Source organism: Ambystoma mexicanum, chromosome 14, assembly GCF_040938575.1.
Source record: "Ambystoma mexicanum isolate Mex_15411 chromosome 14, UKY_AmexF1_1, whole genome shotgun sequence".
Lineage (NCBI taxonomy): Eukaryota > Metazoa > Chordata > Amphibia > Caudata > Ambystomatidae > Ambystoma > Ambystoma mexicanum.
This window is the reverse complement of record NC_090940.1, coordinates 449514838-449539974: the sequence shown is the minus strand read 5'-3', so window position 1 is coordinate 449539974 and position 25137 is coordinate 449514838. Positions and strand designations below refer to the sequence as shown.

The 25137-nt window shown below is 44.6% G+C and overlaps 1 protein-coding gene across 1 annotated transcript in view; it reads right to left on the bottom strand.

The window, feature by feature from the left end:
* DLST (dihydrolipoamide S-succinyltransferase) overlaps positions 1 to 25137 on the bottom strand; it is an 851089-nt gene that overhangs the window by 289510 nt on the left and 536442 nt on the right. The window contains exons 8-9 of the mRNA XM_069637668.1: positions 19679 to 19828; positions 4811 to 4887 (exon numbers count right to left, since the gene is read on the bottom strand). Coding sequence (XP_069493769.1) covers positions 4811 to 4887; positions 19679 to 19828 — 227 coding nt within the window. The remainder of the gene's footprint in view (positions 1 to 4810; positions 4888 to 19678; positions 19829 to 25137) is intronic.

Below are 25137 nucleotides of genomic sequence, written 5' to 3'. Positions count from 1 at the left end.
CCACTCTCTCATGTATTTTAATGTGATTTGATCTCTGTTTCTTTTGCTTGTGGAGTCTGACAAACTCTATAGGCATCATCTTTGACATCGTGTCACAGAGCACCTTCAGTACAGTGGCACAGGGAAGTCTTCCAGATTTCCCTAAGGTTTAAATACCATCTCTGGGATTAACTACTGTTTCCCAGTGCAGTGAAGTAAAATTGACTTTACTTACATTTGTAACTTTCTAGACCCAGCACACACTAGTTTACAATAGGGTGCTGGAGAGGTTACTTAGTATCCCCTTTGTCTAGCTTCTCATGTAACATTTTTATGTTACCCTTTCCTCACTGAATGGCTGGTGGGAGTGGTTTACGTTTTACTACCATTATGGGATTTTACCGTAGGCTGCGTTTGCAGCCGTGGTAAAGCACCCAAGGGTACCATTTTTGACAAAATGGCCCTGGTCTTTTTTTCACCGTTTCTTTCTGGAAAGGTCCTTCTTGAGACTTACTCTGTGTGCCAAACCAGGTTCGGTCCCTTTGTTCATTTTGCCTTTGGCGGGATTCACGAGTGAAGCCCGCCTCTGGCTCCAGGGTGTCTGGCGGGGGCAGGAAGCAAGGGAGGTGCCCGAAACTCCCTGTGCTTAGTCCCCTAGGAGACAGCAATGCACTCTGAGGTGATTGGCCGGCTGGCTGTCCGGCAAGGGCAGCCACCCTGCTGGGTGACTGACAGCAGCAAGCTGCATAAAAGGCAAGGCTTTTTGGCTTGGAAGTCAGTCGACCACTGGACGAAGATATCCGAAGAAGAACTCCGAAGAAGAACTTGAAGAGGACGCCTGCTGCAACTCCTGGACCGTTGGTTTGCCCGGTGTAGCCCTGCTGCTGTGCTAAAACTCCAAATTCGTTATCGACAGAAGCTCCTGCAAGGACTTCTCCTTTGAGTTGGTGGGACCAATCAACTCCAGAGTAAGCCACCTGGACATCCTCTCAAAGATGGTCGAGTATCCACTGCAGTCGCTGCTGGAACCGGATAGCCAGGGAGAGGAACACCAGTTTGTGTGCGTTGCTTTTAATCTGGCCAAGAGCTCCAGGAAGATCCTACAGTCTCCCAGGAAGCAGGACTGACCGAGCCTCAGCCCCCTCAACAGAATGCGGGACCCCAGATGCAAGGAAACCCCATCACAACAGCCAGGAACCATGGTGTTGCTATTTGCAGTAGATGCGAGGAGCTGAAACACTGAAGGGGCACTTGTTCGAAGATTGCCAGTTGCGAGCGGTGACCGTCCCATTGCAGTGCAGGAGTCCCCAGAAGTCCTCCCTCTTGTCCCCACGACTGAGGCCCAGGAACAGCGAGATCTGCAGAGCTGCACAGGAGCATACGTCCTCTGCTGCACTTTATCTTCGACCTAAAGGTACTGTAAAGTCTAAGAGAACTTACCACTTGTAGTGTAGCCACTTGTCCTCGTTGGAGACTTGCTTGGTTGCATGTGTAGAGTTGCTTGCAGCTTCTTTACTTCACAGGCCTAATCTGCTTGTGGCCCTACTTTGATTTTGTCTATTCTACAAAGACTTTTTAAACATTGGAAAATACTTTCTATTTACCTGCAAGAAGTGCTTCAGTTCACCTTGACTTTTGCTAACTTAACATTGGCTGGCCTGGCTCCCTGAATGACTTCTCTCTTCTGCTTATGTGTTTTGCCTTCCTTCCAGGAAAGGGTTAATTGACTTGGCATTGGGGGGTTGTTTTTAAAGTACCTACCTACTTAATAACTGAATACTTGCTTTATTCTGAACTCTTCTCTAACATTACTCCCAAGAAAATTCTAAATGCAACAGTGATATATTAATGCCAACAGCACCCTACCTATTGAAGTCACCCGAGTGTGTAGGTAGTGTCTGTGTGTCATCCCAAATGGGTATTTGCTGATTTTGAAAACTAGGAGTGTGGATTATTGAAGTTTATTTGTGTGTTGCTTTATTTTTGCTCCCTTCTGAAAAAGGCTTATTCTAACTGACTGTTAGGGAGAATTTGCATACATGTGTTAATTCTCTTCACCTTAGAGGCCCCCCAGCAACTTTGCTGGATTTTGAGGACTTGATTTCTTTACCTGGAAAGAGCGTGAGCCTTTTTTCCCCTCTTTCATGTATTTTGATGTGTGTTTTACTCTTGTGTTCTTTGATTATGGAGTTTTAAGGTAACTCCATAGGCATCTTTTCATGTGTGTAACACAACACCCTCAGTGCAGTGACACAGGGATGTCTTTTTAGACTTCCCAAAGGTTCAAATACCTTCTCTGGGATAAACTACTGTTTTTCAGAGAATGCAAGGTTAAATTGACTTTACTAGTCTTCTTAAATTCCTAGACCCAGCACACACTATCTTCCTATACAGTGCTGAAGGGGTTACCCAGTATCCCCCGTGTCTAGAAACTCATTTAGCAGTCAAATGCTACCCTTTTCTATTGAATTGGCTGGTGGAAGCTGTTTTACAACGAACTACCATGATTTTTCCCGATCGCGAACACCGGTAGCTAAAAATCGCAGGAGCCATGTTTTTCAAGATGGCGCCTTAAGCCCCTTTGTTTAAACAGGTCCCGGTCTTTTTTGCCATTTCTTTTTTGAATTTTTGAAAGGTCCTTCAAGTGTTTGTCTCTGCGTGCCAAACCTGGTTTGGTCCCTTTGTTTTTATGCCTTTGGCGGGCTTCAGGATTGAAGACCGCCTCTGGCGTCCGAGTGTCTGGGGTGGGCAGGAAGTGAGGGAGGTGCCCGAAACTCCCTGTGCTTAGTCTCCAAGGAGACCCAAATGCAATATGGCGTGATTGGCTGGCTGCCTGTCCAGCAAGAACATCCACCCTGCTGGGTGAGTGGCAGCTAGGCTGGAATGAAAGGGAGAAAACTGTTTAAAAGGCGCGTCTCGTCGACTGGAAAGCAGAGTCGACCACTGGAACGAAAGAACCGAAGACGAGCTGGAAGAGGACAGCTGCTGCAACTCCTGGACCGTTGGTTTGTCCGGTGAAACCTGCTGTAGGCCCGAATTGCCAATTTCATCTCGACAGAGAATCCCCTTCAAGGACTTCTTCCTTTGAGTTGGTGGGACCAATCAACCCGTAAGCCACCTGGATACCATTCTCGAAGCTGGTTAGGATTAACCAGGGAGAGAGACACCAGCTTGTGTGCTTGAATTACAGCTACTGGAACTAAGTGACTCCATTTTGTCAGCGTTTTCCGACAATCCCGTGCAGTTCAGGAGTCCCACGACGTCCTCCCTATAGTCCCCACGACTGAGGCTCAGGAACAGTGAGATCTACAGGAACTGCCAGGAACCAACATCTTCTGCTGCATCTTGTTCTTCATATTAAGGTACTGTGCCAACCCTATTTAGAGAACTTACCCCTCGCGGTCAAAGTTTGCTGAACTTTCCCAACTTGCAGGCCTAATCAGCTTGTGACCCAACATATGATTCTTTTTCGTACAAACTACTTCTGAGAACTTTGGCAAAGACTTTACCGTTTACTTCAAGAACTGCTCTTTCCTATCGCAGATACTAAGCCATCGACTTTGGCATAGGCCTATTGAACTGAATAGAGTCCTCGAGTGAACTAAAACTATTTGCACTGCCTAAGAAAGTATTTGTGATCTATTCTGCCAACTTGTGCCTTTTTACACCCATTGAAAGTGATTGAAATGCCATTTTGCTCCTATTTCAGGGGCGCCTCATTTGTTCAGAAACGTATTGGTTTGGTATTGAAGTGTGTTTGCGTATAATATTAAGTTGCCTCCTTCTAGTGAATGTTTTCTAAATGATTGTGTAATAAATTAATAAGTGTTTTACCAAGAAACCTTGAGTGTAAGTGTCTACTTGAACCACTGTGATTGTAAGACATCTGTGTAACATCCTTTTACTGCTCACATTCCCTCTTGAGATAAGCCTGGCTGCTCAGCTGACTACCACAAACTGTATAGTACAGACATATACCAAAAGTTGGTTTTGCTTACACCTGTAGTCCCAATTGTATGTGGTGGTCCCAGAGGGTACTGCATGCAATTCTTCCTAAAACTGACTGATAAATTAATAATTGTTTAATCAAGAAACCTTGTGTGCAAGAGTTCATTTTAATACTTCACTGTGAATCACTGTGTAACTCCCCTACAGCTCACATTGGCTCCTCCCGAGATGAGCCTGGCTGCTCAACACGCTACCAACCTGTGTAGTATAGACTTCTACCAAAGGTTGGGTTCCTATTGCCAGGTGGTCAGGGTTGTTTTAGTGCACCCAAAGGGTACTGCATACAAACTTGCCCAACAGTTGGGTTCCTATAGCCAGGAGGACAAGGTTGGCATACAATCTTTCTTAACATTCATAATTGTTTTTCGTTTTTTGGGTTAGTTAAAAATTGCATTTGTTTCGTATTCGTTAAAATCACTACATACCGTATTATCTTTGGATAACCTGTGGGGCCTAACTGGACTTTGCTAATCCCTCCCTCACCAGATGGATATGTAAAGATCTCCCTAACAAACTCTAACTCTACTTCAAACCAATGTTCTTATAGATGCTGGAAGCTCTCCTGCATAATCCTCTGTCCCAGAGTGCCATGGAAAAATACTTGTGTATTGTACACCATAAGTATCCTGAAGATATTTGACCCCCACTGTGTACATACAATCTCTAAGGATATTCATTGAGACAACCCGATTGTAAAATGCACATAATGTTTTGAAAATAATGTCAGCAGCTCAAGTTCTTAATCACTATTAAGCAAAGGTGAGAAGCCGAAAGCCAGGGTGGCAGTGGTGAGAGATCCAAATATTCCCCCTCCATTGCTTACCCGATGTTCGGAACGAGACGTCACAGCTGGAGCTCCTTGTGCAGCAGTTGATGGAGCAGTCAGCTTGACGGCAGACACTAAGTGAACAGAGATATAATTAGAAAATAGCCAAGCAGTCACATTCAGCACCACAACATTTTATAACATCCTAGATATAATGCATTATTTAAAAATAATTGATTTTTCAATAACAAAAAGCAAATCAAAAGTATTAGTGATATTAATTTGCATGGATACAAAAAAACCCCCACAAAATACCAATATGCATCAACAGATTACATCCACTACCGAATAAAAGAATACAAGCCAAAAAAAATTAGTTGCAGAAAAAAAGCAAAAATTGTCAAAACATATGCTCATCCTACTTGTGGAAAGCGCAGGCATATCCTATGCCACATTACTTGTATTCCTTTCAAGAGCACATTGAAAACCAAGTTACAACTACCTTGGATTAAAAAATAGATATTTGAAGATAACCAATACATAAATCATTCAAAATCGGCTTTACAGATACCAGCTATTATCAATTTCTAGTCCCTGTAATAAAAAAAATTAAATAAATGTTTGCTTGTCAAGCAAGATTTATAAAAAAAAATAAAATGTAAAGTGCATGGGATATGGCGAATGTAAAGTAAAGTAATGTGTCATTGGTATAGCACCTTTATCCCATTGGTATGGCCCCAAAGCACTGTAGGTAAACACAGTGAGGGGACCATAGTCCAAGGTTTGGGAAAATTGGCCAGGGGAGTTTAGAATGCATGTGTGCATTTTGGCCAACGCGAAGTTGAGTAGGGGTGGCCGAGTCCCTAACTACCTACCCATATCAAGCTGGCAAGTAGATGGGTGCTTTGAAGTTGACAAGAGTATATGAGAGTAGTAGAACTCTTTATGTGGCAAGCTAGGCCACATTTTTGGTCTGGGGGATAGCTGTATTCTAATGGCAGAGGTGTTGTGCGATGTGCCATTGGGAGTGGTGTATAGTTGCAGATGTGTGCAGGTGGGTGGCCTTGCCTTCAGCTATCTTCCATAAGCATGAAGAGTGATACGTACCTGTGTCCTCTGGCTGGCAGCTTGGTTTCATAGATGTGGCTTGGAGACTATCCTGTGTTCTGCTGAAGATGATTAGATTATTCTTACCATCATTTAGGGATTTTATGGAAGTTCTTTGCTGCCCCGGTCTACCTATACCTGAAGTTATTGGCTAGCTCAAGAGGGCATGGTTTGTCAGGGTGGTATAGGGAATAGCCATGACCTGCGCCCCCCCCACCCCTCACCCCGGATGGCCAGGTGGCCCTCTAAGCGCCAGATGTTAAATAGCATTGAATTCCAGATAGCAGGGGCTTGGATGGAGAAAGAGGTCTAATTGATTTGAAGGTGGGGATCACAAGGAGTAGAGGAGTGCAGTGCCTGAGCGCAGGTTTCTGTTGGGTTGATAGCAACTTATTTTCTGTTGAAGGTATTCTGAGCCAGTCTTGTGACGCGCGTTGAGTGATGCACATGGCTTTGAAAGCAGTCCGTCATCTTGGAGGAATACATACCTTCAGCAAGCCAAAAGGCTGAATCATGCATCAGCAACAATGTTCCAGTCAGCCAATCAGAACTCTATACATACCACACACTATTTCCAGTAAAATATTAAATCCAGGTTGAGACCATAACAGACCAAACACTTGCTCCCCAAAATACTTTAGGTCCCAAATAACATTGGAATTTCCAGATTCATCCTAACAAGTAGGGTTAGGACCAAAGAGAGCCCTGCTAGGGACTTTCTAAACCAAAATGACTTGCCTGCATCAACACTTTACTTACAATTGATATATAAAGTATATTCTCAAAATAAGTATGAATGGTAGGTGCTTACTGTTTACAAAGTAATGTTGTCTGTTAGAATGGATTTCTAAACACTGGCCTAGTGGACAGATATTTAGGAGGCCAACTTTACTACATTAACGGGGGACACTTCTGGGAAGATAGCCAGACCAATTCACAGTCGCTTGGAGAGCAGTGAAGGCTACATCTCATGAGGAGTGAGGGATCAGCGGTTTTCAATGAGCACACAGTGAAACACCAAGAATGGTTTACTATAGGCTCAATAAAAGCACAAATGAATACTGAAATGCAATAGTAAAACACCACACAAGCAACAAACTATTTAATAGATATAAACTCACTTGAGTCAGTGCGAGAAAGTTAGTAACTTCACCAATGCCTGCTAAGGAAAAGGGTAAATAACTTTTATAGCACCAACAGTCTTCCGAGGTGGCAACCCAAACTTTAGAAGTCCAGCCCTAAAATGAATGGAGCCTGGTGCTCGATGCATGTGTAAAAATGCCTGGTAATGTATAAAGTTCACAAAGTACTTTTTAGTGAGCAGAACAAAGTTAACTGGAAGAATTCGGAAGGGCTGAAAAGGGTTCCAAGAGTCTAGAGGGGATCCGCTAAGATGAACAAAGCTGTTCGCGACTTTCGGAGGGCTTTAGGAAGCAAATACTACCCAAGCCAAAGAGAAGGCCAAAATAACCTTCAATGCATAAATGCGTTTGGATGAAGAAAGGGCCGCCGGTAAATTACTTCACTACTCAACGCCCTTAGCTCTGTTTTGGTCCAGAGTTGGCAGGTCTAGAGGTGGTCATGAGAGGTTCGATTGCCAACTCTAGGTTCGGCTTTCAGATTTGCATGTGCTACTGGTGCAGATACAGGTCCAGTTTGGGACAGTAGCAGTAACTCTTGATTCAGATGAAGAATGAAGAAAACACAGATGCAGCAGGTTTCAGCACACATGAAGGAATGAAGGAAAACCACTGTCAGTGACCGTCACTGTCGCACAGTGACACAGGGGCACGAATATGATGCACACTCCCATCTCGGGACCCAAAGGAGCTGGGAAAACGAAATTCGGCAGAAGGGTGCTTTCTTGGATAAGCTGCGATTTCCCAAAGTCTCCAGTTGAAACTCGAAACGACGATGCTCTTGCGCGGCAACCAAGGATTAAGCTAAACAGTCCACTGGATGGCCCAGGGGAACTTCTAAGCAGGCTTACTTGCAGGTTTACCAGGCGACGTAGAGAGGGATTGTTCCCACCACTCCAAGGGTTCAAAGTGCCTTTCCAGGTCTTCTGAGATCAACCGCAGAGCAGGGCTCCGCCAAGACAGCAACGGGATTTGGGTGCTGTTAGAAAGAATTCTCAGAAATGTGCTAATTCGCTTCTACCTCAGAGACCCTCCGCTCTTTTGCTGGACCTTAGGACTTTTGATTTTTATCCTGAAGAGAGCGAGACCTTTTTCCCACTCTCTCATGCATTTTTATTTGACTTGAACTCTGTTTCTTTTGGTTTGAGTCTGACAAACTCCATAGGCCTCATCTTTTTACATTGTGACACACAGCACCCTCAGGGCAGTGTCACAGAGTAGTCCTTTGGATTTCTGCTAAGGTTTAAATACCTTCTCTTGGATAACTACTGTTTCCAAGAGTAGTACAGCGAAATTGACTTAACATTTTACTCTTTATAGACCCAGCACACACTTATCTTACAATAGGGTGCTGGAGGGGTTACTTAGTATCCCCTTTGTCTATCTCCTTTCTACAATTAATGGGTAGTGGCAGTGGTGTACTTTTTCCTAGCACCCATGCGTCTCCATTTTGTCAAAATAGCCCTGGTCATCTTTTTTCACCATTTTTCTGTTGGAACGGTCCTTCTTGAGATTTACTCTGCCCGCCAAACCAGGTTTGGTCCCTTTGTTTGTTTTGTCCTTGGCAGGATTCACTGGTGAAGCCCGCCTCTGGCTCCAGCGTGTCTGGCAGGGCAGGAAGCAAGGGAGGTTCCCGAAACTACCTGTGCTTTATCCACTTGGTTACAGGAATGCACCTAAAGGCGATTGGCCGGCTGGTTATCCTTTGCGGACAGCCACCCTGCTGTGTGAGTGACAGCTAGGTTGCGAATGAATGGGAACAACTTGCATAAAAGGCAAGGTCTTTTGCAAGGAAGGCAGAGTCGACTAGGAATCTGAAGAACTTAAAAGAACAGCTTGCTGCAACTCCTGGACCGTTGGTTTGCCCGGTGAAGCCCAGCTGCAGTGCTGAAGCTCAGAATTTGCCTCGACTTCTCCCCTTGGGTTGGTGGGACCAAACAACCCCAGGACGAACTTGACTGGAAACCCTCTCTCTGCTGGCTGTACTTCCATTGCTGCTGCAGGAACCGAGTGCCAGGGGACAGGAACACCAGAATAGCATCATTTTTAAGCAGGACCCAAGCTCCAGGAAGATCTTCCAGACTCCCTCGAAGCAGGACTGACCAAGCCCGAGCCACCTCAACAGAGTGCTACCCCGATATGAAAATATAATCTATGATCGATGAGTCATTGTAGCCCTTAAATGTAATTTTAGCCAGCTGATCGGGGTAACTTGGGCTAAGGTCAAGGATTTTTCGATCCAAATGAGAACAGAGAGACACCATTATCCCCTGCACGCACAAATTGGTAGAGGGGCTCAAAAGGAAGCTAACTCTACGGAACCTAGACATGCACACCTATTGCATGTGGAAGGCCATGCCCGTAAATCAGTGAGGTGGACAAAGGTTATGACCCAGAATGGTAGACAAGATCTGGATAATTCAATTATCCACAACCTAGAAATTATTTGCAACCCAGAGACCAAAGACCATCCCGTACTGAAGGCATTTGAAAGTATGAAAAATAACTTGCTTCCCCATATTTCTGAATCCCAAGAAGACCATCAGAAAGATAACAGTGCTAAAAAACGGGAGGTATGAGGAGGAGTGTCGTCAGGCACAAAAGGTAATACTGGGTTGCATAGACAATAAGGGGTCAGCAGACAAAACAAATTGCGTTGGGCTCGCTCACAGTACAAAAAGTTGGTAGCTTCCCCAAAAAATAATTTTGTACATGAAAATTGGAGAATTATGTCTGAGGCGTTACAAAATAAAAAATAATGTGCTATTCTGGCAGCTTGTAACAGACAAGGATTTGAGAGGTGAGCAGAAAACCAATTGCTGTATCGGGGCAGAGAGCCTGTACGGAGTAGTGGTGGCTGATGGCATCACAGAGGTACTACACATAAAAGTTGATATACCGAGCGAAGGGGAAGGGTTCATAACACTAGATGATGTGGTGCATGCAATCTCTACCCAAATATAGGTGGACATCTTGTCCCCGGTCTTGTGTAGGGTATTTAAAGGATAGTTCCGGGACTTTTTTTTTATTGTCCCAACGGGTCGGCCATGTGTTTGTAAGCATAAATCGGTAGATCGTAGGAAACTTTCCTATGGACCTTACCCGACTTTTCGCCCATTATCGCACTCGAAATCAGCCTCCATTTTGTGATAATCCTATCATTCCGCCGCATCGACCTGGCTCACCTGCCTTTGCGGCACTAAATCAAATCCCCCGCCCCTGAGCCTGACATCAGCAGACGCGTACTGCCCATTTCAAGCACGTCTCGTGTCAACAATCGCTGCGCCTCAGCTATTGACGTGTTGCCATGGAAATGGCAGGACGCCTCTTTCCCCAATAAGTATAAACAGACCGTTTCACAACATACAGCAGCAGATTTTCGATTCCATTCCTCTCTCTGTGTTACTTTGAGTATTCTGTGACTCGTTTCAGTGCTCTGGTCAGCTACCTTCGCCGCTTGTAGCCCGTGTGAACACCTGTACCATCTCTGTAAATTATTTTACTATCTTTACCGCACAATGGCCACAATAATGCCGTATATGTACGAGCCCGAGTACACCGAGGAGGAACTACTGGAAAGGCAAGCACGCGAAAACGATGGGGATTCGGACGGCAGTTGGGAGGACCAGTCAACGGATGAAGAGCCTGGACCATGTCGCATGGACGGCGTCTCCACCTGGTGCACGTGCAATCATCAGGGAGGGTGTAATCCCAGAATCTTGGCATAGGCCATCACAATTACGCTGTATAAAAAAGATAGGATGGAAAACGCAGTTAACTACTGCCCAATATGCCTATTGGATAGTGCTGGCAAACTGTTTGGGAAGATTATTTTAAAGAAATTGAAAGTCTAGGTTAACAATGCAAGGCAGGTTTCCGAATAAATAGAGGAAAAATTGAGCTATGTTTTTTGTTACTATTGCTGATCCAAAAATACAGAGTATTGAAGCATATGAAACGGTACGCTGTTTTCCTCGTTTTGAGGGCCACGTTTGATTAAGTGTCATGAGAAAAACTCTGGCAATAACCATCTCTCTGTAAAGTCCAGGCTTATTTGATCAGGCTAATTAGGCTAGGGGTGTAACCACTGAGGATTTTGATGCGACTAGGGGGTGAGACAGGGTTGCCCTATGGCGCCCATTTTATTTAACCTGTATATTCAGGAAATAATTGACAATTTGCTTATGGAATGTCAGGACTGCCCCAAAATGGACAAGGACAAACACCCTGCTTTGTTCTATGCAGACAATGCTGTAATACTGCAACAACCCTGCAAGGGTTGGAAAAATCATTGCCATTTTTTGTACCCAAGTGCAACGAGTTGGAGCTGCACTTGAACACAGACAAGACAAAATCAATGGTGTTCAGAGCCATGTTTGGAAAAACTAAACCTTTAAAGTTAGGGGTGAATGGAAACCAAATAGAGCAGGTAAAAAATTTCGACTATCTAGGGGTTCGTTTCCAAGACTCAGAGCGATGGGTTGCCCAAGTGAAGCCTTCTGCCATCACCCTAGATACATTTGAGGAATCTTTTGTGGCATTACATGCTAGTTGTGGCCGTGGCGCTATTTCACCAGCGCTAGACTTGTATGGGAAGCACAGTTCCAGCTGCCCTATACGGGGCAGAATTGTGGGGGCATGGAAACCTGGAAAAACTATCAACCAGTGAGTCCAAATTCCTGAAAAAATGCTCCTACTCCCCAAGAGCACTCCCTCTGCATTGTTATTTCTAGAGTTAGAGGTAACCCTAGTGGGTTCTCTTGCGTCCATTAGTCCTGCCCTAGTTCTGGCTAAGATTGAGGAACCAAGAGGCCCTGGTGAAATACAGAGACGCCCGAGTCATGTGAGGTCCATGGATGGAGGGAAGTCCTTAGACCGGTGTTGTCATGTAAAAAAGACTCTCCAGGAAATAGGAGGCGGCAATCTATGGGGAAACCCCCAAAACCAACTACCTGGCATAAGGAAAAAGCAAAGGCTATGCGTGGCCAAAAAAAGCAAGTGACCAGCTGCTGGCCAGCACGAGGGGGGTACAACTGTGTCGGGCTTACCTTGAGCTTTTGATCCCAGGCAGGCAACTATACCAAGCTATTTTTTCACCCCAAATGAGAAATATCTCTATATGCAAGTGAGACTATGCAAGTGAGACTGGGGACCCACCAAGTGGCAAACCTTACGGTCAAATGGAAAGTCCAACTCAGATAAATGTATGTTGTGGGGAGGGAGGTAGAAACCATGACGCAATTCGAGCTGCTATGTGAGAAAACAAAATATTTGTGGCAAATGTACTTGAAGCCTGTATTGAGAGAAGCTGGAAGAGAGATACCAGATCAGCAATGATATTTCTAAGACCGAGCACTTTGCAACATGTAGTTTTTACCGTCGATAGATTCACTCAGATCCTAGAGGCAAAAAAAATAAAAAGCTAATCAATCTGCACCAATAATGCAAAAAGAGGTCACTGAATATGTGTAGAGGCTACGAGCAACGCTCTCCTCCATAGTGTGTCTACCAAGGCAGTTTTATGATATGATACATTGTATTGCCAAGTTTGCTCATTCAAAAAGGTAGATTTGCTAACTGTGATGATTTTATTTGACATGCTTTATTTATGTTCATGGATTAATGTGTTTTATGTATTGACTTGAAGATTTATGATGTCGACTGAAAGTGTGTTGACTGACTATAGAAAACCGTGTGTGGAGGTTTACTGCAAAGTGCCTGCAACTCGCTGACCTTGCGCGCTGAGGTCATTGCAATTAGAAAAACAGTTTTGAAGGTCAACAGTCTTAATGGGCATGAGAGTATAGGCTCAAAAGGAATGCATGTTAGACATTTTAACATCAGGTAAAGCTCCCATACAGAGACTTTGAATGGAACTGGTGGAAATACATTAGTAAGGCCCTTTAGGAATTGAACAATCAGAGGGATTTTAAAATATGAATCCTCTGAAGAGCGCTTGCAATACATAGCGCCGCCAGGTAACCTTTCAATGTTCCAATCTGCAACCCCAAATTTGCCAAATGTAACAAAACAGAAAGCACCATAGGTGTGTCACACAGAAATTGATCCACATTCTTATGCCTGCACCAGCTGCTGAACTTGTTCCAACAGCAGTGGTACAAAGATTTTGTTGCTGGCCTTCTGGCCGAAAGCAAGATCTCCGTTACGTCATCCGGGAGGTCCCAATCCTTGAATCTCAACCTCTCACAAACCATGCGTGAAGGTTGAGTGTCTTGACCTCTGGATGGAGAACCCAACCCTCCTCTCGCGAGAGACGGTCCTCTCTTTGTGGAAGACACATTTGAGGGCAGATTGACATGTCCAGAAGGTCCGGGTACAACATCCTCCTGGCCCAATCCAGGACAATTAGGATCATGGATTTCCAGAACTTTCTCAACCTCATCTCTTAAGGAATGACTGGACTGGAGGAAACATGTACAGAAGTGGAAATTCCCAGTCCACTACGAATGTGTCACCTAGAGCTCCTCTGGGGGGAAATTCCCTGGAGCAGAACAGTTCGGACTTCCGGTTGAAACTGGTCGCAAACAGATCCACTTGAGGGTTTCCAACTGACGTGTTGTCTGCCATTATCAGGACATTCCCCCTTACAGAGGACAGAAAGGCCTTCGGCGCAAGTCTGATTGCCCTGAGCTCCAAAAGGTTGATGTGTAGTTTCGACTCTGATGGAGACAAACGACCGCCGATTGTCAGGTCGTTGGCGTGGGCTCCCCACCCAGTGACTGAGGCGTCCGTCACTACAGTTATCTCCAGCCATGGCTGCCAAAAAGATTCTCCCTTGAGAATGTTGTCCTTGCAAGACCACCACAGAAGGTCCCGAGAGACTCTGCCTGGAACTTTCAGGCGGTCTGACATTCTGCCTGAGAATTGGGACCATTGAGTCCTGAGAGCCCATTGGAGGGATCTCATTTTGAGACGAGCCTCTGGCAGCAGAAAAATGCAGGATGCCATGAGACCGAGCAACCTAAAAAAACAAACCAAATATATATTTGAAGCCCGGAAGATGCTGGGCACGCTGGAATTTGGTGACCCATCTGCAGAATATGTTGGGCTTTCTCAGAGGAAGCATCCAGGACTGCTACAAAAAAATCAAAACATTAATTTGAGGTGGTATCGTGTGGGACTTCTTGTAATTGAGGGAAAAGCCCTGTCTGTGAAGAGAGTGGCAGGTTACGCTGAGATATTCCCGGGCTTGATCGGGTGAATCGTCCAGGTAGGGGTAGAAGTGAATCCCCCCTCTCCTGAGACTCGCTGCCACCATCGCCATCAACTTGGCAGAAAAGACCTCAGGGTGGAGGTCAGCTGGAATGGCAGAACTCGAAACTGATAATAAGAACCACCAACCGCGAACCTCAGGTTCTTTCTGTGCTTGTGGTGGATAGGGATATGAAAGTAAGCAGCATCCTGAAGGTCCAAAGACACCATCCAGTCTTGGAGTTGGGAAAGGGCAAAGTCTTGAACTTGTCCTTCCTGAGGAACTTGTTCAAGTTTCTTGAGTCCAGGATGGGTCTCAATCCTCTGTCCTTTTTGGGAATTAGAAAGTATGGCACTTTCCAACCCTTGTTCCTTTCCGCCACCGGTACTGGTTCTACAGCACCTTTCTGTAGCAGAGTCAAGATTTCCTGCACAAGGAGCGGATCCGGAACTTTGAAAGAGTTGTTCCTCATTGGCTTATCCTGAGGCCTTTTTTTAAATGGAATGCAGTAACCTTGGGCTACAGTTTCCAGTGTCCAAACATCTGAAGTAATGGCCTGCGATTCTTTCAGATTCTGAGTAAGTCTGCCTCCCACAAGGGTCTTGTGAGTCAATGCCTCAGAGTGGGTTTGAGATGGCTGAAGCAGCATCTGAGGGTAAAACGGCTGCTGTTTGGGTTGGTTTAGCACCTCTCCCTCATCCACCACGAGGGAAACTTCTCTGCCTTCTTTGACCATCTTGTCCTCTTCCTCTTCCAACTGAGGAGTAGAATCGAAAGGACTTATCCCTCCAAGAAGATGAACTGGAGTAGGAGTGTTGAGGCTGTCTAATGGCAGCGCTAAAGGATTTAGCCACCACTTTCGAGGTCTGCAGCTTTTCCAAACACATGAGCCTTGCTGCTACACAGCCTTGAGCCATCAAAGGGCATATTGAGGAACCTAGACTGAACATCTGGTGCAAATCCGGACTTCCTCAACCATGCAAATCTGCTCAACACTGTGCTAGTTTCCACAGATCTGCTGATGTCTGCAGTATCCAGACCGGACTGGAGGCATTCACCCATTGCCTCCTTACCATCATTGATGATTGCCAGAAGCAGTCTCTTTCTTCACCTTCCGGGATGTGGTCAGCAGCCATAGCTATGCAGTCCCACAGGGTAAATGTAAACCTTGACAAGGTACAAGTTGCGTTTGTTGACTTTAATGCCATACTGCCAGCAGTAAATATTTCTCGCCCAGGCAACCACTCTCTTATCATCCCTATCAGTTGGGATAGAGGGGTATGCTGATTGCTTAGTAGATGTAGCAGCCTGAACCACCAAACGTTCTGGTGTTGGATGTTTTATCAAGTACTCTGGGTATCTGCTGGATGGCCTTTATTTTTTAGCAAAATGTTTATTTACTGCAGCTGCAGTTTCTGGCGTCTCCCAATTTGCTGAGACCCTTTTTTGTAGTACAATGTGAAAGGGCAAAATTGTTTTTTTTTTTGGGGACCCTGATCCAAAATATCTGTCAATTCATCCTGCTCAAAAGAAGGAGTAGGCCTACTCCATCCTAAGAACTCCATCACCTTGCTCATCAGCTTCCTATATGAGGAGTCACAGCAGGATCTGGTTTACCAAATTCCAGTTCGGGAGAGGAATCTAATCCACTGGCTGATTGAAGGTTATCATACAAGTCTTTTAACCTAGACTCCGAGATAAATTCCTCGGGCACATTACAGGTGCCATATCGTAACCCAAATGGACGTTTGTTATCATCTGAAGGTTCATTATCTTGATAGACAGATGATATAGACTTACTGTTGGCTTCAACAACTTCGATGTAATCACGAACAACGACTTTGAAGTCAGAGTTGATATTGTCGGAGTGACTTCGACACCGACGGCTCAGACTCCAGTGGTGTTAGCGAATGAGTCCGCATTGTCAGCCTTTTATGCTTTTTCGAAGGAACCCTCGATGGACTGCATTCCTGACTTGTCAAAGCCCTCGACGATTTCTCGTCAGATCGAGATTTTTCTTGATGCTGTAGCGGTTTATGTCTCCGTTTTGAAGACTTTGTCTTCGACTTCCCTTTTTCATCTTGATACAGATCGACAGGGGCATGGGCTTTCTGCTCGTCCTTCGAGGTGGTTGTGCCGCTTTCTCAAAGATTAGGAAATGCATTCCGTTTTGCAGGGGAGTCTGACTTAGTTGGACATTTGATTACGGTTAAGCAGAGTTTGTATGCAGTACCCTTGGGGACCACTACACACAACTAAGGCTACAGGTGTAAGCAAACCAACTTTTGGTATAAGTCTGTACTACACAGTTTTTGGTAGCGGAGCTGAGCAGCCAGGCTTATCTCACGAGGGAATGTGAGCTATAATGATGTTACACAGAGGTCTACAATCACAGGTGTTCAAACAAACTCTTACACTCAAGGTTTCTTGTTAAAATACTTATTAATTTATTCAACAGTCAGTTATAAATCATTCACTAGAGGGAGGCTGTTCTATATCACACACAAATATACTTCAGTACTATACACTCTAAGTTTCTGAGGCATTCAGAATACTTTGAAGGAGGAGCAAAAAGGCATAGGTTATTTAGAACATGAAAGGCCACAAGTTATTCTTAGGCAGTGCAAATATTTAGAGTTCACCAGAATAGTCAATTCAATTCAATAGGCTAGGCCAAAGTCAATGGGCTAAGCTAAAGTCTTGGATAGGATAAAGCAGTTCTGGTAGTTAAACGGAAAAGTATCTGCAACAGTTCTTAGCAGTAGTTTGTAGCAAGAAGAATTATATGCTGAGTCACAAGCTGATTAGGCCTGTGGGTTGGGAAAGTTTCGAGCACTTTCACCGCGAGAGGCAAGTACTCTGTCGGGTATTGCAGTACCTTTAGAAACAAAGAACTAGAGGCAGCTGATGACTTCTGTTCCTGGCAGTTCCTGCAGATGTCGCTGTTCCTGGGCCTCAGTCGTGGGGACAAGAGGGAGGACGTCAGGGGACTCCTGCACTGCACTTCAACAGTCGAAAAAGCTTGGCAAATCTTCAAATCCGGTAGCTGTAAATCAAGCACAAACTGGTGTCTCCCTCCCTGGTTTTACGGTTTCCTGCATCACGCTGAGAAAAAGTCAACCAGCTCTGAGGCGAGTATCCAGGTACATTACTGTTGAGTTGATTGGTCCCATAAACTCAAGGGAGGAGTCGTCCTTGCAGGGGCTTCCCCCGTCGCGGTGAACTTGGCGATTCAGACCTGCAGCAGGGCTACACCGGGCAAACCAACAGTCCAGGAGTTGCAGCAGCCGTCATCTTCAAGCTCGTTTTCGGTTCTTTCATTCCAGTGGTCGACTGCCTTCCAAGCCAAGAGACTCGCCTTTTATTCAGTTCTCTCCCATTCATTCCAGCCTAGCTGTCACTCGCGCAATAGAGTGGCTATCCTTGCTGAACAGTCAGCCAGCCAATCACACCAGAGTGCATTTGGGTATCCTAAGAGACTAAGCACAGGGAGTTTTAGGCACCTCCATCACTTCCTGCCCACCCCAGAAACTCGGGCGCCGGAGAATGTCTTCACTCCTGAAGCCCGCCAAAGGCAAAGGAACAAAGGGACCAAAACCTAGTTTGGCGCGCAGAGACAAACTCTAGAAGGACCTTTCAAAAATGAAATGGCAAAAAAAAAAAGACGGGGCCTGTTTAAACAAAGGGGGCTCAGACTCCATCTTGAAAAACATGGCTCCCGCGATTTAACGCTACCAGAGCTATTGAAAGTTCGCAGTCGGGAAAAATCATGGTAGTTTGTTGTAAAACCACTGCCACCAGCCATTCTGAGAGGAAAGGGTACCATTTGACTGCTACATGAGTATCTAGACACAAGGGATACTAAGTAACTCCTTCAGCACTCTATTGTAAGATAGGGTGTGCTGGGTTTAGGAATTTAAAAGACTAGTAAAGTCAATTTCACTTAACTTACCCTGGGAAACAGTAATCTATCCCAGAGAAGGCATTTAAACCTTGGGAAAGCCTGGAAAGGCTTCCCTGTGCCACTGCACTGAAGGTGCTGTGTGACACAAATGAAAAGATGCCTATCGAGTTGTCTAAAACTCCATAACCAAATGAAACTAGAGTAAAACACACATCAAAATACATGAGAGAGTGGGAAAAAAGGGCCACACACTTGGCAGGTAAAAAAAATTAAGTCTCAAAATCCAGCAAAGGTCCTGGGGGTCTTGAAGGTGAAGGGAATTAGCACTTTATGAGAATTCTTCCTAACCATTACCTCGGCTGAGGAATCACTAGAGGTCGAAGGTGACCTAAGATGCGGTTTCTTGACCTTCTTTGAAGAAGATGAAGGGCGCGCAATCGACATCTCAATCGAGATCTTTTCCATCGAGGAGAATCTCTCGACTCATCAGACTTCCTTTATGAGCCCTTCGAAGGAGACTTTGAATGCAAGCTCCCCACCATAATTCACCTTTACGCTCCCTCAGAGCCTTTTCGGCCATTGCCTGACAGGAGTTAGTCGGCGGTACGGTACGGAGTTACACCACAGACATATGCGGAGGGGGGCGGTGATCGGCATTCGATCCACTTGGCACTTCTTGAAGCCCGTTTTAGGGATTGATGGAGCTGACAGGGAAGACATTTGCGTTGATTGAAAATAGCTAACAAAGTTCAGTGAAGAACCGAAGCGCGCCATAATTCTTCAAAGCGTTCGCTCAGAAAGCGTTCGCTCAGAAAAGCGGAACTGGAGCCAACAGGCACTGCGAGCGCTACTTAATCCGATGTGGATGTCGACGGTTGAACGGAGGCCCTCGAGGGACATCGACTCTACGGCACACAGCGGCCACTGTCGAAAAATTCCCAAGCAGCTGCAACTGGAAGGATAATCATCATAAAATGAGGAATACATGGGAGGACACAATCCATTTGAATAGTACTTTGAACACAGGATGGTTTTGTTTTGGACATTCTGGCACCAACAGATCCTTAGTTTTGAGTTTAGGTAGGGAAACTCTGCTACTGCAGAGACAGCAAGGCCATTTCCCAACTCCTTTTACGTTATAATAAAGGTCTTTAGCCAAAATCATGTCGAGTATCATTCCCAACTCCTCACAGTATACTCATTATTCCGTCATACATGTCCTTTCGAGTTAACTTTCATGAGCCAATGTGCTATTGATGAAATTCGCTTTTATGTACGTATATATTTTAACCAAATTGTGTTTACCATGCACTTTTATAGCTCTGTGCTGAATAAGAGATTTTGACTGAATGACAAAGCACACCTGTACTTGGACACAAAGTTGATTGGTGACAAGGCCACATGTGGCTGACGTGAACAATAGGGGGTGGCGTTCAGTGGCCCGATTCCTTCCGAGTAGAACGTTAATGCCAAAATGCTGCAATATCCTTCACCATTCACTCACCAAATAAAAAGTCCCCATAAAATTTCAACAAGTGTCGCTTAATGAAAGCAGGACTAACCTGGTTTGCTGTCCATCGGCTGAGCAGTGACTGGCGGTACACGGGGCATGGAGGTAGGAATAGGCTCAGCGACAGGAGGTGGTGAGGCTGCGTCAGGTTTTGGGGGTGCAGAGTAGGCAGTCTCACTTGGTTTCGCTTTGGAAGGAGCAGCTGAAAAGCAAGAGGGAAAATACATACATTACTCCATATTAAAAGTGACCTTTTTCCGGAACCTTTGTGCAATACTGCCCATCAATCATTCATCTATGATACTGTAATTTCTCCAACGCTATCATTCCTGCCACTAAGTCGATTCCATTGTTAGGTAAGATTTGATAAAGTCCAACTTGTGTGGGATTTCACTAGCCTTATCTCTTAGTATTAGGGACCCAATTCTTAATATAAGCCTGTGCTACACAAGTCGGTAGAGTGGCGGAGCAGTCAGGCTTATCCTAGATGGGGTAATGTGAGCTGTAAAGAAGCACAATGAAATCAGTAAACACAAGGCACCAAGTAAACACTTACACACTTCGAGTTATATTAAAATATTTATATATACACAAGGCAAATTAAGCAAACATTAAAAAGGTAGCAACTAGTAATAACATTCAATGGAAGATAGAATTCATTTAAACAAGAACCAATAATGCAGGCGGGTAATTTCTTTCTATGCTAAACATGTTCCAGCACACTGAGTGACATCAATCAAGGTCAGTATGAGCCATTTCTTTTGTTCACCAATAAGAAATTTGAAATTGGGAGGGAAAGTTGTTAGAGTCAAAGTAGAACACACTGCAGCAACTGGTTCAATAGATATCGTTTCTCCCAGAGGGATGTATGCAATCTTTTATCCCAGAAATAATAGTGTTAACAATTAAAACCTTTAAGGGAACAAGCACTGCCAAAACCAATAGGGTGCAGAAGAGGAGTCTTTAGGAAACCAGGACAGCCAAAGTCAATGGGACAGTTCCAGTTCTGATGCAGCTTTTCTTAGAAAATGTTAATCAAACAGTCAGGAGTTCATTGGAAAAAAATCACAGGAGCTCAAGAGGAGCTTACCTGTTGGGGTACACGCTGTAAGGCCTGCACAGGTGAGTTGAGGTCAACTCTAGAAGGGTTAAAAGGGAGCAATTTCTTACCTGTAACTATTGAATATTCCCAGTACTCAGGCTGGGAATCCCTGGTTACTTTAATTTAGTACTTTTCCTATGGAAAACCTTTTGACACTGCGAGGGCCCCACCAACGTCGTTGTGGGTGCTTTTGGTCCAGAATAATAAGACGTTCAGTATGTCTCTTGGCCCCAGCAGCTTCCCCTCAGATTCTAACCACTCTAGATGGAGGATAATCCCCTGAAGAGGTTGTTTGCTTGGACGGGAAGGCCAGAGGGCGTATGTGAAACTATGAAGGATACCAACACTGGAGAAGGGATACATTGCTCACCGTAATCTTATTTCTGGTGCTTGTATCTGCTTAGATTCAGATGCTCTGCAGATGCTCTGCATAGTCCAACATCTAGCGGAAGTCGCAGAGTATTACAAGATGTGTTTAGAAATTCGAAAACTGACATTAACAGGGCGGGTCTAGTAATACTATCTCTAGTGTGATGTGTACTGTACCCATGGTCATTCACGCGTAAAGGTCCCTGTTGGGAAGGAGCTAGCATGCAAATATAATCACACTGACATGGGCTGGCAGTTATTTAAATATAAGGTACTTATCTGAATACATTTGTAAAATGTTCAATTCTATTTAGTTTTTCTAAACGCACAACAGAAGCAGGATTGCTGCCAAAAGAAATGTGCCCTGTGCTAAAAATGGATCGCAGAGAATGCTGTGTTACATCACTGAGGCTAAGCTCGGGCAGAGCACACGAAGTGGCTCACCAGTTGTCTGCTGTCCATCAAAAAAACATGTATGCTAAAATGGGATTGTGCATGCTCAATGCACGACATGCAGAGTTATGGAAAACAAGGTTTTAAGGGGAATTACTGGACCAGATAAAAATATGAGTGAAGTATGGAGAGAATGACGGGAAAATGTGTTTATATATAAATGTTCATAAGTAGCAACATGATGAAAAATGAAGTGACAGTGTATTTTTGCATAAGCTAACGATATGTAAAGTAGTATGTCCTAAATGTAAATCTGGCCATGTAGGAAGGAAGACTGGAATATCCCTTGCATGGAAGAAAGACAAGCTGGGATAAAGCCCATCCCATATCCAGAGATGCTACGACATCAAGTTAACAGTATATAAACTCCTGCCTGGCTCCAGTCTGGAGGAGCTTGGAACGGTTGAGGGACAGAACAGACCGTTCAGGAGCAGAGTTCTTTGCCCCATCCTCCTTTCTGTACAGATTAAACTTCTTATTCTTGCAAGATAAGACTGTTGGCCTTGCTCCCCTAGAGTGCTGCATTTATTCAGGTGCGAGCGTAATTAAGGGGTAACCCCTAAATTGGGCTACCCTTACAGTGATGACCCATACCTGATCTCAATTTCACCCCCGTATTTTGCGAAGCCCCAGGCCAGTCGCCAAGTAAAGAGCCACGGCAATCTATAGTGACCAGTCCTTTAAATAAAAAAACATGCGTTTCCTGAAAACGGTTTTAGTATGAGCCATTTTAATAGAAATCTTCTGCTCACTAAAGCGGGCATGGCTCCAGAAAGACAGGCCAGCATTAGGAATTCTAACGGGAGGAAACTCGAGTGAACACGCACATAAATGTGAGTATACTCTTCTAATGTCACTTGCAAGTGCTCTTAGTGATAACAACATGGGAACATGTATGTATGAAAGGATGATGATGGAATGATAGTATGGTGATGTGGATGATGTACAAGGTCAATGGAATAGGACTTTTATTGATGTATTATAGAATAGGATTTTTTGGTGATGTGTTAAGGAATAGATTTGATAGGATGTCAGGTGATGTGTTAAGGAGTAGACTGGATAGGAGGTGGGTTATGTATTGAAATTGTCGCATATTTCTGTTTTTCTACTTTTTATAATGGTTAAAGGGCTCCTCAGCGTATAAAAGACTGAGATGAAAGGGATCCTCAGCCATAATAGGTTGAGAAGGTAGTACCACGCATTATTCATTTATGGCAGTAAAATCAATGGGGTCCTCAGCATATTAAGAAAAGCTGGGAAAGCAGTATTACAAAGGATATAAGAAAAGAAAAGTAGTGGTTAGGTATAAGAAATGGGCCTGGATTTTAGTCAATTATTTGTGTAAATTTTCTCTTGCTGTCTTTTGTGGTAAAAAAAATGGAGAGAGAGAGAGAAAGAGAAAAAGAGAGAGAGAGAAAGAGAGAGAGAGAGAGAGAGAGAGAGAGAGAGAGAGAGAGAGAGAGAGAGAGAGAGAGAGAAGAGAGAGAGAGAGAGAGAAAGAGAGAGAAAGAGAGAGAAAGAGAGAGAAAGAGAGAGAAAGAGAGAGAAAAAGAGAAAGAAAGAGAGGGGGAGAGAGAGAAATAAAAGTGGAAACCCCAAAACACATGTGTAGGGTCCTGCCACTGTACTGTGACAGAATAAATAAGTACCACAAACAATGGTAATTTAATAGGAATGGGGGAGGGGGGGTGACCTGCTACTGGCAAGAGCACGTCTCCCATAACAGAAGCATGCTAGAAAAAATGTTCATCTTTTTAGTAGCAAATATAAAGGGAACAAATTCCAAAAAATAAATGATTCTAGATCTCTGGCAATTATATATATGGAAGATCGGGAAGGTGAAAAAGAGATCCAAGGGGCTATACCCGTAACGCCTAAACCTGCAGTAGGGTATACAAACCCAGTTTATAAGCCTTCAGTGGTAGAGAGAGAGTCAACAGCAGGAGTATCAGGATTAGCAACTAGGAGGTAAGGGGGGCACTCAAGAGCTTTTGCACCTCCATATAACCCACCCACAAGCGTGGAGATGCTCGTAGCATCAGTGTACCCAGAGGGTCCACAAGTAGATCTAGACAACGAGTTAAGAGCATTGCAGGAAAGGTTGATCAGGTTACACAAACCTGAAGTAGTATCACTAGAAATAAGGGTACCAGTGCAGAAAATAAGGAATTGGAAGTCAGGAGATTTTTTGTTTAGATTCAACCCTGGGGCAATAAGAAATGTTTGTGTTGAAAAAGATGATGGGCAAAGGGTATGGACGGTCCTGGGACATGAAGTAGAACAAGCAAGGGAAAATGAATGGGAAGATCCAGGTGGTAGATATAATGAAGAGGCAGGGCAAGAAGGAGATCAGGGAGAGGAGGTGGTGAGAAACCTGTTCCTGCCACAAGAGGCAGTGAGGAGGGATAGACCAAGAAATATACCAGATTTAATGGTGGTAGTGCAAGATCAGAAGTATACAAAAGGGATAGAAAAATAGATATGCAGATGCCTCTTATACATAAAGGAGTAGGGATAACGCAGTATGTGCCATGGCTTCAAATGGACAAAAATAATGTGATTAAAGCTCACACCCAGGTTATAGTCGGAGCTAGTAAATGGATCTATGAATTTGAAAAACAAACAGCAGGGGTAGCCTTAGCACTAGGAGACTATAAGAGTTTACTGGTCACCATAGTTGGCTTGGGACATATGGACAAGGGCTGGGTGCTCTGCGGTAAGTCTTGCAGATAATGAACAAGATGAAGCAGCCTTTAATGAGGCACGGGCAAGGGGGTATGGGATGCCCTATGAAGGATGTACCCAGATACCCCTAACTTACATTCTTTAATGTAATGTACAATAGGTGATGATGAGGACCCAGTTAAGTTTATTCGTAAATTACAGGAAACGGGGAGAGTTCAGACGGGAGGGCAATGGGACCTCTGTACCATTTTTCTTTTTCATCGTAAAGAGGGGATTACCAAAAGAGGTAAAGAAGGCACTAGATGCAATTTTGGGAGTGGAAGCCAATGGGTGAACAGAGATAAAAAGTATAATAGTCCACCATTGTAAGAGAATCAAGGAGCAGGACAGGGAGACAGCCCAGAAGCGGCAAACGGACAAGGAAAAACTAGTGGAAAAGAAACTAAATAAGATTGTCATCCAAGCACCTGTGACAGCACCGGTTCAGGAGGAAAAGGACAAGAAACGCTCAACAAATTGTGAATGCCACAATTGCAGCACTATGGGGCGAAGGAAGACACGGACAATGGGGTGGGAGGAGGACAGTACCCCAACCCACATTGGTATTATGAAGGAGCACCAAGGGGAAGAGGAGGATTTAAAAGAGCAAGAGCAGGAGGCTTTGTGGGGGGTGGGGGAGGACAGGGACTCAGGGAGGAGGATTGGGAACATCACAGTGCTGGTATTGCAGGAGATGGGGGCATTTCGCAAGGGGATGCAGGAATAGGCCTGGGATGGGATTTAATTATGGGCCTTCCCCTCCAGAGCAGGCATTCCAAAGGCCTCAAGGAATGGGACAACAGCAATTTTGGCGAGTGGGTTAAAAATCAGTTCCCTTGAGGGGCTGACAGGCAGGGGCAACG